Here is a 17,270-nt window from a genome sequence, read left to right as displayed (position 1 = left end):
TTAGGCAGGACAGGACAGGGCAGGGGACAACAGTTTGTTGCTGCTGTGTGTGACCCACAAGCGTGTTCCACTGCCTGTTGCATGTTACACGCTGCGGCAGATGCAAATTATGCTAATTGAGTGGAGAGCGAGCCAAGAATCAACAGTCGATCAAACGTTTCAAAGCGATCCAATTGGAGAGATACTGCCAAGACATTTCCGAGCGGGAAAATAGCTTTTGTTTTGTTTACTTTGAGCTTCTTTCTTCGTCTCTTTTATTATGTAAATGTGTAGAGAGTAGAGAAGCAGAAAGCTGCAAAACTAACAGAGCAAGTTACATAGATGCGTTAACAGTAGCAGGGAGCGCACCGTTAACAGTGGCGTAATGTTACCAGTTGCTGTTAGTAAGAAACTTAAAGAGGAGCAGGCACTGGCAGCCACTGGCAGTAGAACAACTAACAAATGACTTTTACATTTTACTCCACTAATGCTACAACATGTGGAACGTTGCAAGCAGAGAAGGAGAAGGAAAAAGATACAGACAGCCAGCGGCAGGGGCAGGGCCGAGACTGTGGCACAGACTGAGACTGAGGCACATAATGTGTCTAAATCATGTTACAAAACAATTTAGCAAACAAACTGTCCAAAACATGACAGCTTAAAGCGTCGCTTCAGACAGGAAGAAGGGGCATGCAGGCGAGTGGCAAGAGGCAAGAGGCAAGAGGCAGGCAGCGGAAGCAGAAGCATAGCTTATGTTGCTGCCACACTGATGCTCCTGTTGTTGTTGTTGTTGTTGTTGTTGTTGCCGCTGATGTTTGTGTTTGACGTTGATGAGTCCGAGCGTACTGTGAATGACATTTGAGAATGAGACACACGAGCAGCACGCGTGGGGCAAGGGCTCTGTGTGTGGCAGTGTCTCAGCGGAGACAAATTGTATTATTATTATTATTATTATTTTTTGTTAATTTTTCCACATGCATATGCATGTATCTCCTCCATCCATGTCGTGTGGAAAGCGAACTTTATAATTAAATCACTTTTGCCAGGCAGCAACCCTTTTTTTTTGTTGTTTCCTTTGCTGCGCAAGGGGGTGGCTTTTTGCGGCAGGGGTGGAGGGCAAAAGAGTCCATAAATATTTCAAGTTCATGGCTCGATAATTCGCTTAGTCGCGAAACGGCGAAAGAGGTGACTGAGACCGCTTCCTGACGGCAACGCCCAGCTCTGTGCTGTGCTGTGCTGTGCTGCTACCCCCCTGCACTTGCAACCTGCTGCAATTACAGCTGTGACGCGTACTGTACCGCCGAGCAACCCTTGTCTGGTGCACGCAATGCCACACAATTATATATGCACATGGTGCATGCAACATTGGGGCGATACATAACTGTGCACATGATAATGTCATAAAATTAAATGGCCACACTTGTTCCTGCCTTTGCTGCCGCTGCTTTAATTAGACTTTTTCCAGGCAGTCCCAAAGGGGAGTTGGAGCTGGCAAGTTCCTTCTCTCTGGCCAAAAACAAGGAGCCAAGAGCCCGGACCACGGCTATAAATATTATAATTATCAAAAAGTGCAGCCAGCAATGTGTCTGCCCCGCTGCCGCCGCTGCCTGCGACGAACGTCGACGAGCAATCGTAATTGAGTTAATTAACACGCCACAAAACGCGGCAGGCGATGCGAGTGGGCCAAGCACGAAGGAAGAGGACTAGCAAGTAGCGCAAGTAGCAGCAAGCAGCAGGCATTTAATTGCTTGTACAAAATAATAACAGCAACAGCAACAGTAGCAACATGTTGCCAGCGGCATTTGTTGACTGCGCTGCCAGAAGATCGCAAGCAGCGAAAGAAGAGGGAGAAGAAGGAGAACGAGGAAGTGGGTAGAGGGGCAGCGGAAGAAGGGAGCAAATGCTGCTGATCTGTTTTTCCTTCTGCCTTGTGCAATTTTTCTGCATTTTCCATCAAAAATCGATTGTCAGTCATTGGTAATCGACTAACGTCTATCGGTTTGATCGCTTAATTGGCATATCAGCAATTTTCCCAGCCCCTTTGCATGAGCTGTGAGCTGGACACACAGAAGACCCACACACAGACACAAGTCCGCAAAAATGATGACTAGCAACAGAAGCGACAAACGAGAAGCAGCAGCCACAGGCACAGGAGAAGAAGTAACTGCAACGACGACGACATCATTAAAAGTCCAAAAGCAAAACAATTATGGAACTCATTGAAGCCAATTATTAGTAAAAACAGCAGCAGCAGCGGCAGGAGTCGGGTATGCAACAAGTGGCTGGGCTGGTCGATGAAGAGGCGAGCAAACAAGCGGCAACAAAAGGGGAAACACACACAGACACAGACACAGACACAGACACACAGAAAAACTGAAAGTCCCCTTTGGGCTGAAGCTGGCGGGAGAGTGTGGCAAAGCGGCAGAGGGAACAGGCAGCGACTACTGTTTGGCAGCAGGCAGCAGGCAGCAGTACAGTAGCAAAAACACAACAAAAGACATGTGGCAAAAAGGGCAAACAGTAGCTGTGGCAGTGGCAGTGGCAGTGGCAAAGAGGCAACAACAAACATTGTTAATGAAGCTGCCAAGGAATGCAGACGCTGAAGACGTTGCACAGAGGCGCAGACAGTGAGGGAAGACGCAAAGGAAAGACGTACACACAGATGAAGGATGAAGCGAAAGAGCAACTGGTGCTGGTGCTGGTGCTGGTGCTGGTGCTTCACACATAAATGGGAGCAACATGTTGCCGGTTGTCAGGGGAGTCAGAGCCAGAGCTAGGAGTACTCCAGCGGCTCCAAGCAACATGCTGAGTGAGCAACAATTAAGTTCCATAAACTTCACATAAAAGGCAGGCCAGGCTGCATCGCTGCACTCTCTCTCTCTCTATCTCTCTCTCTCTCCATGTGGCAGTTGCAGTTGCACGCACAGAACAGATCATGGACCTCCTTAATAATGTCATAAAAATTAGAACGGCGTATTAATTGGCAGCGACGCAGCAGAGACGAAGCAGCAGCAGTGCAACATGTGGCCTCGGCCACCATCGTGTGTGTGGGAGCCGCAACATGTTGCCTAGCCGCTCTGCCCGTTTGCTTGTCTTTTGGCATTTTTTTTGTATTCTTTCTTCTGTTTTTGTTTTGTTTGTTTGTGTTCCTTTTTTTTCATGGTCCGACTGCAATTTTGCGCAAATAAAATAAATTGGCAGCCAATTAAGCGAAACGTTGCTACTGCCGCTGCTGCTGCTGATGTCGCAGGAAAGGGGACTGGTACTGGTACTGGTACTGGATGCCCCATGCCACATATCACAGAACAAAAGCATAAAGGCAGCAAATTAAATGCGAAGATGGAACACAAAACAGAGAGAGAGAGAGAAAGAGAGCGTGAGGGAGGGAGTGACTAGCGGAAGCTGGCAGACCAAAAATCAAATTTAATTAACCAAAAAAAGAGCGAGAGAGCGCCTGGAGTACCCTGTAGACCTAGCCTTTAACGGAACACCCTGTAGCCAAGACTTAACCCTAGACAGCCCGGCAGGGTTAAGTGTGGGGGAACCCTAAACGATCTTCAGATCTCTCTCTCCCTCTCTCTCTCATTTCCCATACAAATATCAGCGCAGTTGTATTGCCATCTCTTTCGACTATTCTTAGTGCCTCATTTGGTCACTGAGGCGTTGAATCGTTGCATCCATCAGTCAGTCATTCAGTCAGTCAGCCATTCATTCGTTTAGTTTGTTAGCCAATTACATCGACAAAATCTTATATGATCGTGCAAATTGTATTTTTATTGCCAATTATTTTATTTATTTCGCCTTTCTGTGATTTTTTGTTGTCTGTTTTGCTGTTAATTGAATCGCTGTTAGGCGGTGAATGCCGCGCACAATGGCTAAATGTTATGAGGGTCAACGCCGCTTTTATGATAGCCAATGAAGATGGCATGCTTAACATTTGAACTGCTTGGACTGCTTTATGGAGTTCCTGCTCCTGCCTGCCCTGTTAGTGTATTCTTTGAGTCGTTTATGCCCCCAAAACGAACAGCAAAATGTCGTGACATGTGCAGCTCCTCTTCCTCCTCTTCCTACCCCTTCCCCTTGCTGTTTTCGCTGGATTTGAATGTTAATTCCATAAAAATGATATTCAATTAATTGTCATTTTGTTGTCGTTTTTGCCGTTTTGTTGATTGTTTAACGATCTGCCCGCGACTGCGACTGCGACTGCGCCTGCCTGCAATCAACAATCTATACGCTTAAGTTGTATTCAATGCAATTAAAGAGCAAACCGATTGGCCGGCTATTTTGCTTAGATTTCTACTTAAAGTGTTTTTCTGTCAATTAGCGTTGGATTTCAATGTGGAAAATATGCTTATGCTGCGAGCGAGACGAAAACAACAACAAAAGCTGATACAACAGAGCGCTGTTAGGATTTACATGCGGGAACAATTTACACCCAGCACCCCGCCGGCCCGTCTCAAGCTGTTTACAGGTCGCTAACAGAAGCAAATAATAGAAGATGACAGAGCTGTAAAGTGATCTGGGCACCGCCAACGCTTAAGGGAAATTACAGCTTACAGAATACGCCCGTCCCTCTCTTACATACGCACCACGCTGTTACGCTCTTTTTCGGGGATTCTGTTATGTTACACATTACAGAGAGCGGCTCTGCTCTAGGCAAAAACGGTACGTTAACAGCGCACTGCTCTGCTGTTCATTTAACAGAACTGTTGGCGCTGCGCCGCTTTTGGCATATTTTTCATGCTCAAATAAACAGTATTCAAATTTCGATTAAACGTCATTGCAAATAATTGCGAAATTAAATTAACAGCCGCGCAATGGCGGCATAAAACATGCACAAACATACATACGAATGGAAGGAGAAACACTACAGACGGACGGACATGTGCACAGCAATTCGTGTGCATATGATAATTAAAAACAACAATAAAGCACGCGGGTCGGCGGGGGAACAAGCACAACAGGCACAACAAAATATAAAAAATGCGGAAAGAAATGCAAAACGAATTTGAATAAAAAAACGAAAGCGAAAAACAGAACCGCTACAAAGAGTAAGACAGAGAGAGAGAGAGAGAGAGTAAGCCCCGGCGTAAACACAGTCGATTGCACTTGAGTAATTTCATATAAAACATAACCAAGCAGAAAGGATATTAATAAACCGACGATAAACCCCGCTCTCATTCTCTCTCTCTCTGTCTCTCTCGCACACTCTGGCGCTCTCTGCATTTCTGCCGTGCGCAGCGACAGTGGCGTACCGACAAATAGTCAACCACGTGAGCGGGGATTTGCGACGCCACTGTGCCTGCAGTGCAAAGCCAAGTGCTGCTGCTGCCTGCTGCCTGCCCCATCAAGTAAATCAGTGTCCAATGTGTAAATAATTTCCATTTGAATGAGCAATTGTGCATTTTTAACCCATCCACACAGCCCATGCACACACACAGCCACACGTGGTGCAGCAGCAGCCGCTTTTCATCTGCAGACATCGGTTGGAACATGGCCATCCGTTGGAACGTTGCACGTTTAAAATCACATGAAATTTTATTAAAATGAAGTAAATATGGTGTAAACGTGCTGATAAAACGGTTCGTGCTCAGCTGTGCAGAAGCAAAAGGTGGAAAGCAGGGACGAGACACACACACACACACACACACGGAGAAGGCGGATGCAACGGCACGAAAGAGGGAGAGGGGGAGTAACTGGCAGCGATGCACTTTCGATAGCCACTCTTTGAGTAAGCCAAAGGTAGCTTCGCTTTTTGGGCGCTTAGGAATGTAATTTAACAAAGAAGGAAATAACAATTTGCACGCTACTCGCTACTCGTTACTCGCTACTCGCTACTCGCTACTCGCTACACTGTCAAGTGCAGCACATACAAAAGTCGACCATGGCTGGACAGCGAGCTGTAAATCGTTTTATGAGGCGGCACTGCATAAAATCGTTATGTAAATATGTCTTTGCCTTTTCCCCTCTCTCGCTCGCTCTCTGTACTTCCCCCTGTTATTAATGACATTGCAAAAGGGTTCAGAGATGTTTGTGGCTTGTGGAGAGGATGCCACTGATGCCACTCACGAGGGCAGGATGATGATGTTGCTCCCGCCACTTAACCGTTATTTAATGTGTCTGTAATTTTCGATTCGATTCGATTCGATTCGTAAATGTAATTAACTGTAATGCTGCTGCTGCTGGTGCTGGTGCTCCGCCTCCAACTTTATCGCTACCTTCCGCCTCATGTGTGTGTTGTGTGGTTGAAACGGCTGAGTGCTCGATGCGGTGGATGCAGTGGACATCTCCTTTTGCCTTCGTCTTCAAGTGTTGATCAAACAACAATAAAAGTGCCAGCAACAATAGAGCCCAACGACTCTCCTCTCTCTCTCGCGCCTCTAACTGCCTTCCTCTTGCCTTTTATCTGTGTCTTGGAGTGTGTTATCGATCACTGCAAGTAAATCGTATGCTAAATCGATAGCTTATCGATAGCTTATCGATTCTTTGAAGCATGAGCAGCTGCCGAAGCGATTCTCACTCTCATAATCTCACATAAATGTGCGCAAATAAATGTACTTTGCCTGGACAATCAATCAGCTCATTCGCTTATTTGTGCGCTAATTAATGTGTTTGCCACAAAAATTGCCGCTGGATCGGCATCGGAATCGGAGTCACAGAGCGAGTGCAGAGAGAAACGAACTGTAGAAGAGCGAGGCAGTACGGCCGGACGCACAATTAATTAAGTTGACGTTGACGTCAAGACCCCAAGACCCCAAGAGACAGTGGCAGTGGCAGTGCTCCATTGCAATCGTCTTAGAATCAATGTAATTAGTGGCTGTGGAGAGGCCAGTGCGGAGTCCAGCAGGTGCTGATCTGATCGTGATGCTGCCTCGAAGAGCATTTCCTTTTGGTATCATTTATGATTAGGTGGCATGCCGGCAGTTAACTCAGTCGAATGGAGTCCACTCGCAGTCAATGCAATGTGAAGTTGGAATCTCAGGCAGCAGCAAGAGGCAGCCAGGCAGCCATCGTTTAATTACAATCGCCACGCATTTGGAGGCAGCAGCAGCAGCATCCGTTACCATTATGGCCAAGTTAATTGAACGTAATTGCCAGCCACTTGAGAGACGGCAACGGCAACGGCAACGAGAGAGCCATTGCCAGCGTTCAGCTTCAACTTCAATTCCAATTCCGGACTCTCCGCAGTCTCTGAAGTCCGAAACGGAGCAGAGCGTTGAAGCCTAATTGAAACTGTCAGATGGGGCGGGAGGCTACTACTCAGCTGAGCTGAGTCCAAATTTCTCGATGATCGATATCGACTGCTGTCCGATAACTGATCGATAACTGATCGACTCCACTGCATCTGTTGCCTCGCGGCTCATCTCCTTGGGTCTGTCTGCTGCGACGCTGCTGCTCTGACCTGCTTGGCGGATGCTTTCACCTAATTAACGCCGCTTCATGGTGCAGCGTGCAGCGTGCCACTGCCACTGCATTTGGCATTGTGTGGCAATTAAGCTCCATTTGCGACTGCCACACTGCGCTGCACCCCGGAGTGGGGACTCCTCTGGTGTGCCTCGCTGGAGGATCGCCTCGCCGGCTGAGCGTGGATCGGATATTAGCGCTGTGGGCTTTGCACATTGACGAGGTGCGTGTCATCCTGCCCCCCCCCCCCCCGTGGCAGCCAGCAGAGTTCTCCGGCAGTCCATAAAAGCGCAATTTGTCGTAATTGTTTAAGCAGAAAGAAATAACAGCACAAAACGACACAAGGCATAAAACAACTTAATAAAAATTCCACTTCCATGTCGTACATCGTGTCCAATCGAGGCAGCCCAGTGGCAGGGGCAACGCAGAAGTTGAAAAGGAATTCGAATGGCAAACCGAAGAGGAGGAGGACTAGGACTAGGACTAGGATTTGGCACTTGGCACTTGGATTGGGATTACATCCGCACAGTCAGCCAATAAACAAAAGAGCGCAATGTGTCGCTGACACCCGCAAGTGGCACGGGGCAGGGTGCCGAGTGGCATAAATCTCACTTGGCAGTCTCGGAGGGGGCCACAGCCCAAGACCAAATCAACAAAATGTCCAACAAATAGATGAACAAATAACGAGAGCAGCTATGGCCCGTGCCGCCTCCCTCCGTCCATATGCTGCCACCCATTTGCCACACCATAAACACCAATGGAAGTGGCAGCAAGCGGCAGCAACATGAGGCATAAATCACACAGCGGCAGAGTGCAAGGGGGTGAGGTCTGCCTCACAATTGCAATCGAAGAATCGATTAACTTTTGCCCTCAAGAAATATTGATCGATTTTTCGATCGATTTGTTGATCGAACGTCAATTGCTGGCTGCCGTTTAAGGACATTTGCAGGACGCAGCAGGAATCCTAATTAGGGCCAATGCAAATTTAATTGTTGCCTCCAACGAGTGCTGGTGGCAACAACCGCTGAGAAAACCGTTTTTTAAACACAAAAACCAAGCAAAAAACAAACAAAACTCGCGCACAAAAGTTGAGTATAAAACATGTCCCAGCCGTTACATGCCAGCGTTTGCCATCCTCCTGCCACCTGTTCTTTTTTTTTTTTGCCTCGTTGCGCAACGTATCCCCGTCTCTGTCCCTCTTGCAGCTGCTGTCCAGGCGCTCCGTTTCGTGCCGGCTTTTGGTGACCAGTTTGTTTGTTTCCTTGGTCCTTGGACCCCACCGCCGCTGCTTTGTCGTTTTTCCTGCATTTTTATGGCATAAAAATTAAAAATGAATTTTGATTGTTTTCTTGTTTCTGTGCATTTGCTGTTGTTGTTGCTCCATTTTATTTTAATTTTCCCTCTCGTTTTCCACTTGGCTTTGTTTTAGTTTTCATGTCGCGTACTCGACTCCTGGCCAGGAGGAGGGAAGCCTTGCATGGCCAAAGGACATTGCGCATGGCATTGTGTGTGTGGACTGTGGGGGAGGCAGCATAATTTCCATTTAAAGTGCTTTGAACTCACTTTAAGTCCGGCACGAGTCCAGCAAAAGATTTGCCAAGAGCCAGCCACAGATCACAGAAGAGGATGAGCCTGAGGATGGTTGATCCTGCACGGTTGTGGCAGTGGCATGTGGCATGTGGCATGTGTATTTTCCTGCTGCGTGTGCAAATTAAATTTACATTTATTTTTCGTGACTGCAAAATGCGAGACAGGACTGGCAGGGGGGCGTGGCTGGCTGTCTCTGCACGTTTATTCGCACTTAATTCGCACTTTTTGACACCTTTCGACCGTTGCCCCCCCCCCCCATGCACAGCGCCAAAAATGCTGCAACATAAATTAATTACCAATTAGGGGTTGCAGGTTGGGGGTGGCAAAGGAGGAGCTGCTGCTGCAAACCACTAATTAGTGTCATTAAATGCGCTCTTGACTTGGCCAGAGGTTGTCCCCCTACAGGTGCAGGGGCAGGGGTTGCTGCATGAAACATGACACAAAATTGCAGCAGGGAGAAAGAGAGCAAATAAATAAACCATAAACACACACACACACATAAACGAGCGACCGCAGAAATCAACTTAATTTCTAAGTGGAGGCAATGCTGCCTGCTGCCTGCTGCCTGCTGCCTGCCCCATGTGGCACACAGGTAACCAAAGTAACTTCCGTTAACTTGCGTGCAAACGTGTAATTTCCATGCCACATGCCTCATGCCTCATGCCTCATGCCTCGTCGAATCGGGGTTAAAAAGGGTTTAACTTGCGACAAACTTGGGCTCACATGCATATGCATAATAATCACAGAGGGAGAGAGTTGGAGTTGGAGCCAGCATTGGCTCGTCCGGAACGGATCAAATCAAATGGCCCCAAGCCTTCACTTGGAAAACTAAACTGTGAAAACGCCACAAAAGACTGTGTTGGGGCAGGCAGTGACCGGAATACGCTGCTTGCCGCTTGCCGCTTGCCGCTTGCACGTGAAATTTGAATATTGATTGGCTGTAATGAGTGTCGCTGGTTGGTTGCGCCACTGTTGGGTGGCAGCTCCCACTGAAAGCTGAAACTAAACTAATTAGACAACAGTGGGAGTTCAGCGTCCGTCAATCAGTCCATCAATCAAAGCTGCCAGCAGAGAGGGAGAGAGTGAGAGAGGGAGAGGAGAGGCCGGCATATCGCGTCATTGCAGCGCAGCATCGAAAGTTGCATGCAAATTGAAAAGCGGCCAATGTAATGCATAAATTAATTGCGCACTCAAAAACTATGAATCCGCAATGAGTGCAACACACACGGAGAGGAGTGGCTGGAGGAGGGAGGGACAGAGGAGCAGAGGGGCCGCGGCATTTAGCATTCAATTTCATTTCATTCTAAACTAAATAACAATGCAGTCGGCCCCTGCCCCTGTCTGTTGCATGCAACTGGCCAAAAATTGAGTGCACACAGACACAGGACTCCAGTGGCCTGTCCTGTCCTGTCCTGTCCTGTTATTGTTCGAAACGTCGCGTTACATTTACATAAATTGATTTGATTGAATTTTTATGAGTCGCTCGGCTCGTCCGTTGCACAAACCGCCCGCGAAGAGGCACGAGGAGGAACACTGTCCACTGATGGATCCGCATTGGAGGGAGGGCGGAGTTTCGGGCAGGGAAAAACGTCTAATTAAAGTCATTTCCAGCAGCTGCGGAACCCTTTTTTGTGGTGGGTGCTGCAACTCCTCCTCCTCTGGCCACTCTGCCTCGAGGTCACAGTTGGTGCTACATGGCGCAGGGCTTAATGCGAGCCATTTGTCCCATTCCCAGGCTCTGGCCCAACACACACACACACACACACTAGACCGGCCAGAAGCCAGAACCACCAGACAGCACAGCCGCCACACATTGTGTCCGTCGATTGTGGGTGCGGGTTGGAGGTACATGGAAAATGTGCATATTTTAGGGGTTCTCCCAGCCACTGGCAGCCGAGGCAAGAAACTATTTAGTGGCATGGCAATTTGTCATAAATCTCGTTATTTTGAACCGTTTCTGTGTGCGTCTTTGTTTACATTGATTTGTTGCTGCTTTTGGGATGGTTTTTGGGCATCTTATCGAGCAGCAGCAGCAGCAGTCCCTGCACACGGATAAAAGAAGTTGAAAAAAGAGGGGGAAAAAAAAAGAAGAAAATCCCGGATGGAGGGAGGATCTTTCTCTTGCCTCCTGTGAGGTTTGAACTCACGACCCCTGGTTTACGAGACCAGTGCTCTACCACTGAGCTAAAGAGGCGGCTCTAGAGGCGAGCTCACACCACTCCACACATGCCCCTAGGGAGTGCGCGTGCGAGAGAGGGATGGCTAGAGCAAGTGTGGAGCGGGGAAGGGCGGGTAGAAGCGCGCAAAACAGAACTCAAGTTAGAAGTTAACGATCGATCACCTGGCAATGATTGAAACACACAAACATAAATAGAAATATGCGACCGCGTGGTCAATCAGTTTTATTCAATAAATGTGGAGGGGGGCTCCAGCCCGGCTCGTTGGTCTAGTGGTATGATTCTCGCTTCGGGTGCGAGAGGTCCCGGGTTCAACTCCCGGACGAGCCCAAAGTGTGTGTGTCTACAAAATTCTTTTTTGTTTTCTTTTCCGCCCCTAAGAAATGGGAACGGCCAGAAACTGTGCTGCTGGGAAGACTTTAAGTTGCGAATTTCGTGGCGTCGCTCAAAAGTAGGCAACGCACCACTCACTAGCGCCACCTGCACGGCAAACGATTGTTGAAACGTAGCAATCCATTCCCACTCACTTAACGTTTAATGCTATTTTTGTTTATAGATTAATTCGTAATAATTCCATAAAACTAACCAATGTTGTAGAAAACTGATTGATACATCGGATAGAATTATAGTTTTAGCGCGGAGACTGCGAACTATCTGATAATATCAAATAGAACATCAAAATCGAGGAAATTGGCTTAAGATTTATGGTTTTTTTTACGGTATATTTCGGTATATTTTCGAGGCTCTGACGGTATACTTCATCGATCATTTCGCGGTCACACTGGCATTGAAGTTCCGTTATACAAAAAAAAAAAAATAGACACCGGCGTGTGCTGCAATTTCAATGAGAATTAAGAAAAATACGAAAATGAATCTGCCAAGCTCAACGCCCAAGCGGGGCGCTGCGCGTTACATTACCATGCAGAATATCGATGAGTTCTTTGTGCCACGCCACGGCAGGCATCCAAGTCCGGCACGCAGCAGCCGGCGTTTGCCATTGCCGCTGCAATATTTGTTCGATGAGCCGCCCCCCCTGGCATTGGCACGCTCCCCGGCGCCCTCGGTGTCCCGAATGGCGCTCATGGAGAGTTATTGGACGCAGATGGCGACAGAGAATCATGTTTTCGGTGTTGATGTACTTAAAATATGAAATGTTTGCTTCAATTTCTGAATGATGCACTCTCTTTTGTTTTGGCAGATGATGACTATGGATATTACCAAAACAGACCCCGGACTCGTCGGGCTCTCATCGAATCAACAGCAGCAATCCGGACAGCAGCAGCAGCAGCAGCAGCAGGCCGCCAGCATGAACAGCAACAACAGCAGTGGCAACAATGTGGGCCAACAGAATGCCAGCAACAACAGCAACAACAACACAAACAACGGCTGCAACGGCGGCGGCAACAATGGCAACAACAACAACAACAACAACAACAACAGCAACAACAACAACAACAGCAATGTCCAAAGCATTGCGGCGGCAGCCAATAACAATAACAACAACAACAACGGGAGCCAACTATGCGCCGGTTGTGGCAAGCACATACAGGACCGTTACCTACTGCGCGCCCTCGACATGCTGTGGCACGAGGATTGCCTCAAGTGCGGCTGCTGCGACTGCCGATTGGGCGAGGTGGGCTCCACCCTCTACACGAAGGGCAATCTAATGCTCTGCAAGCGTGATTATTTAAGGTAAATGCTGTGGCAAGCGTGGCAAGCACCCAAAACTCCACTTACAACGTCTCTTTTTGCAGATTATTTGGCAACACGGGCTACTGTGCCGCCTGCAACAAGGTCATACCCGCCTTCGAGATGGTTATGCGCGCCCGCACCAATGTCTACCATTTGGAATGCTTTGCCTGTCAGCAGTGCAATCATCGGTGAGTCAGTCGATCCACCCCCATCCCTGCGCAGGTCCCTTCCTTATTTTTAATCTTGCCACTTGACGTCTTGGCCATTATGCATGCAACAATGCCCAGCAAATTGCCATCGTTTACAAGCAGCAGCTGCCGTGGGCGGGGGCTGGGGCGGCGACCCTTTAGTGTCGTTGATTTTCTATGAAAACCGCATAAATTTTGCCCTAAAACCCATTCCGTGTGGGGTGTGTGTGCGGGTTGGTGTGCTAAACCCTTTTGGGTGCCATTCAGGGCCATTCCCATGCATATTTCGCTTTGGATATTTTATTGGTTTTGGCCAATTCGTGAAATGTCACTCTGGAGAGAGCTTTAAGGCTGTGGGCTGGCTGGCAGCGTCTCGATTCTGTTCCTTTTGGTCAATATTTTTCGCTCTTTTTGTTTGCGGGTCTTTCCACGGGCATCTTTTGCATTAATAATGAGGGTGCACATATGCTCCGTGATTGTGCAACAGCCAATGGTGGTGGTGTGTGGGTGGGGCAGCATTAAATATTAAAAATGCCGCCACACGGCATCGGCATCGGCATCGGCATCGGCATCGCTGGTCGGCACCAACAAAAATATTGAAATAAATGTTAAAACATATTGGCATATTGTGAGAATCGTCTCCAGCCCAGCCCCCTTTCGTGTCGCTTTTGTTTTCGCATTGTCGAAAATTGACTTTAAAAATGTAACAGGAGTCGCCGTGGCTCGTGCAACGAACCCTGCCTCCTGCTACGTGCCACATGCGTCTCGTGGATTGATCTGGAACCGTACAGATCCTGCAGCCCGCTGTCCGCTATCCGCTGTCCGCTGGCTAATCAATTTTTCACGTAAATTAATTCAATTGCCGAAAAAATCCATTGAGGCGTGTCCACGCAATGGCCAGCGGGCGACTTGCAACCAGCGGACTCGGAACTCTGATTGTGATGCTGACTCTCTGTGTGGCCACTGCCAGTGCTGCTTCTGTTGCTGCCACATTTAAAATGCGGGCAACACACACACAACAAAAAGAGAGAGTTTCATTTTTTTGTTTGTTGGCCGCAGAGCTGGATTCGTCCGTTTGTTTCCTGTTCCTGTTGCTGTTGCTGTTTGGCTGTTTGGCTGTTTGGTTGCAGGATGCACTGCCGCAGTGAGGTGAGGTTTGCATAATTTCCTGTCGTCAGCATTCGACGATTTGCCCGGCGCCCCCCGCCTCCCGAGGGGCCAAGTCAAATCTTTCGTCATATTTTTTGTTGCTTGCCTTTTCTTTCTCTACTTCCTGTTGACAATTTGCTGTCTCCTTTTGGTCCTGCGACTGCCCGGATGTGCGAGCACACACAGACTCCAGGACTCCAGGACTCACTTATCAACTCGTCCTCGTTCATGTCGCCATTTCCCGTACTCCTCTGCCTCTGTGGCCATGTCACAGGTGCGCCGCCAGCCAGCCAGCCAGCCAGCCGGCAAGAAAATAAGACCAAAACTTTCCACTTTGTTGACTCGTTTTCGTAGATTATTTTTTGTGTATATTTTTGGTAGATAAACAAAGCATTTGTTTTTTTTTTGTTTTGGAGCACACACACACATGGGGACCACGCCCACAGCCCACAGCCCACAGCCCACTCCCGCTGGCCATCAATCGATTTGGGTGCCGGAGCTTCGGAGCGACCAGCAGCAGGCAGACCAAAAAAACGTTGACGTAAATCAAAAGCCAAATTTCATATCCGCTGTAAGTCCTGCTGTAAGCTGATTTCACTCCACCCACCCGGGCGGCTGCAGGAGTCAGTGTCAGTTACCCAATCCCCTGGCACCCCGTGTACTTGTCAAACTTAAAACGTTTTTCATGCGGCCAGGAAGGGTATTCCGTGTGCTCTGATGCAGATGCCGAATCAAGGAGATCGCTCTGAGAGGGCAGAGCTGATTGGATCGAGTCACAGAAGTAGCTTCATCAAGGTCAAGCTCCTGCCGCGGCGTCGCTCCTTCAGGGCATCCTTTCGCCTGCTGTTTCGCCCTGGCCTGTTGGCGCCACCTAGCGACGTTTTTTGTTTCTCTCTCTTGCGCTGTTTGCGTGGGCGTGTTCGGTGCAGGTCCAGGTCCAGGTCCAGGTGCTAACATAAATATTTTGACAAAGGGCTTCAGGGAGCTGGGGGCGGTGGCTGCCCCGCTCGTAGCAACTTCATTTGCAGTTGCCTGAATGCACTCCGGAGACTGAGAGCCCACACCCACACCCACACCCACACCCACACCCACTCCACCAACTGTTGCTGACAGCGGAGCGACATTTTCAAATGCTTATCTGACTTCCTTCGTGCTTCGTGCTACTGCTACTGGTCATAGTCCTGCCTGCCTTGCTGTTGGTTGTCTCTGCTTTCTCCCTCTCTCTTCTTGCTTGCTGCTTCTTCTTTTGTTTCCAGTGCTGCACAACACACACAGACACACCCAGAGAGAGAGAGAGAGAGGAGTTACCTTTCAGCCGACGCTCAACCGCTGTCAATTGTCATCTTTGTCTCCGGCTTCACTGGCTCCCTGGCTCCCTGGCTCTTGCTTTGACTCCTTTTTTGTTTTGCTGCTGTTCCTTCTGGTTTCTTCTTGCTTAAGCGTGTGGAAAAATCGTTTCCACTTCCTGCTGCCTACTGCCCCCTTTGCCTCTCCCTTTGTTGCATCTTTTGCTCTAACCGCCTCTCCCCGCCTCTCTTTTCGCTCTCATTCCAGGTTCTGCGTGGGCGATCGCTTCTATTTGTGCGAGAACAAAATACTCTGCGAGTATGACTATGAGGAGCGGCTGGTCTTCGCCTCGATGGCCAATCATCCGATGCTGAAGCGTCACGTCTCCTCGCTGGGCCAGGGCTCGCCCACTGGCGCTGCTGGTGCACCGGGCGCCACCGGTGGACTGCTCGGCGGTGGACCTGGTGGCGTGGCCAATGGCGGTGTGGGCGTTGGCGTGGGCGTGGGCATGGTCAATGGTCCGCGCACACCGGGCGATCACAACAACAACAATGGACCACAGACGCCCACCGGCGGCGGTTCACCATTTGCGGCCGCTGCAGCTGCCGCCGCCGCCGCTGCACACATGAAGAATCAGCTGGGGGCGTCCAGCTAAAATAAAGCCCTGGGCATGGGCGGAGTTGGACCAGGTGTCGTCGGAGTGGGAGGAGCGGGTGTGCCCGGAATGGGTGTTGCTGCTGCTGCTGCTGTTGCTGGCCAGCAGCAGTTCTACGGAGCCACGGGCTTTGGCTTGCATCAACAACAACAGCAGCATCAGCAGCAGCATCAGCAGCAGCAACTCCAGCAGCAGCAGCAGCAGCAGCAGCTAATGGGCCTGGGCCTAGGAGGAGGAGTGGCATCTGGATCCATTGGAGGTGCAGCAGGAGGAGGCGCAGCAGGCGGAGGCGTTGGCAGCATGGGAAGCAGCTGCAAGCGCTACCAAAGAAAGTTTTACAATCGCAACTGAAACGAGAGAGAGAGAGAGAGAGAGAGAGTAAACAGAAGATAAGAGAGAGAGAAGAGGATGCCACAGGATGAGGGCATAATGGAGTGACGAACGAATGGAATGGAGTCCGACACTCCAGTCTTCGTTTTGCTTTTTTTGACTGAGTTCAAGTTTAGTTAGTGTTCTAGTTTTAGTGTTTTTTTTTTTCACTCGATTAAGTTGTGCCACACACACACACACACACACATACACACATACAACAAACACTTGCTGAATGGCTTGCAAATTAAGTTTTACCCACAAACTGAACATGGGGTTTCGTTATCTAAGGATTGTACATAATTTACTTGCTAAAACTGTTGAACACTAGAAATATGTTGTATTTTTTTTAGCATTTTATTTTTTTTTGTTTTTTTAATTGTGTGTCCGCGTGTGTACCACTGCGTTTGGGTATATTTTTATTCATAATTCATATTCATAATTCATAATTGATAGAGTATGTGTAATAATTATGTTAGTTTTACACGCTCGAAGCGTGCGGTGCCAAAATAAATTCAAAGCAGTGCCAAAAAAAGTCAAGCGAAGAGCGCATACGAAAAGGAAGAGAGAGAGGAATGGCAGGCAGGCAGGCAGGCAGGCAGGTTCTATGCCCCCACCGATTGCACACAGCAAATTCCCGAAATTTCCAGAGGCAGGGGCAGAGGCTTGGCAACAAAAACGTTTTGACTTTTGATAATGTGTAAATATTGAACAAACATACGAGCGGAGAACTTAACTAAATACATACATTAATACATGCATCTACATATACATACAGAT

General features: G+C 48.7%; 1 protein-coding gene and 2 non-coding genes across 4 annotated transcripts in view; 2 read left to right on the top strand and 1 right to left on the bottom strand.

The window, feature by feature from the left end:
• Positions 1 to 17,264, top strand: part of LOC117581653 (paxillin-B) — a 44,307-nt gene extending 27,043 nt beyond the window's left edge. Inside the window, exons 1-4 of one of the 2 annotated variants that reach the window (XM_034269029.1) lie at positions 11,958 to 12,285; positions 12,349 to 12,842; positions 12,905 to 13,030; positions 15,734 to 17,264. In XM_034269029.1, coding sequence (XP_034124920.1) covers positions 11,995 to 12,285; positions 12,349 to 12,842; positions 12,905 to 13,030; positions 15,734 to 16,121 — 1,299 coding nt within the window. In that variant the 5' untranslated portion in view covers positions 11,958 to 11,994 and the 3' untranslated portion in view covers positions 16,122 to 17,264. Of the gene's footprint in view, positions 1 to 11,957; positions 12,286 to 12,348; positions 12,843 to 12,904; positions 13,031 to 15,733 lie in introns of those variants that run through there. The other variant, XM_034269030.1, reaches the window with a different exon arrangement.
• On the bottom strand, positions 11,096 to 11,167 carry Trnat-cgu. Its single transcript has one exon. It is a non-coding gene; the product is annotated as a tRNA-Thr (tRNA).
• Trnap-cgg lies at positions 11,409 to 11,480 on the top strand. The gene has a single exon. It is a non-coding gene; the product is annotated as a tRNA-Pro (tRNA).
• Positions 17,265 to 17,270: the final 6 nt, after the last annotated feature.

This window comes from Drosophila guanche, unplaced genomic scaffold, assembly GCF_900245975.1.
Source record: "Drosophila guanche unplaced genomic scaffold, DGUA_6, whole genome shotgun sequence".
Lineage (NCBI taxonomy): Eukaryota > Metazoa > Arthropoda > Insecta > Diptera > Drosophilidae > Drosophila > Drosophila guanche.
Note: the sequence above shows the minus strand (reverse complement) of the source record. Positions and strands in the feature narration are given on the sequence as shown.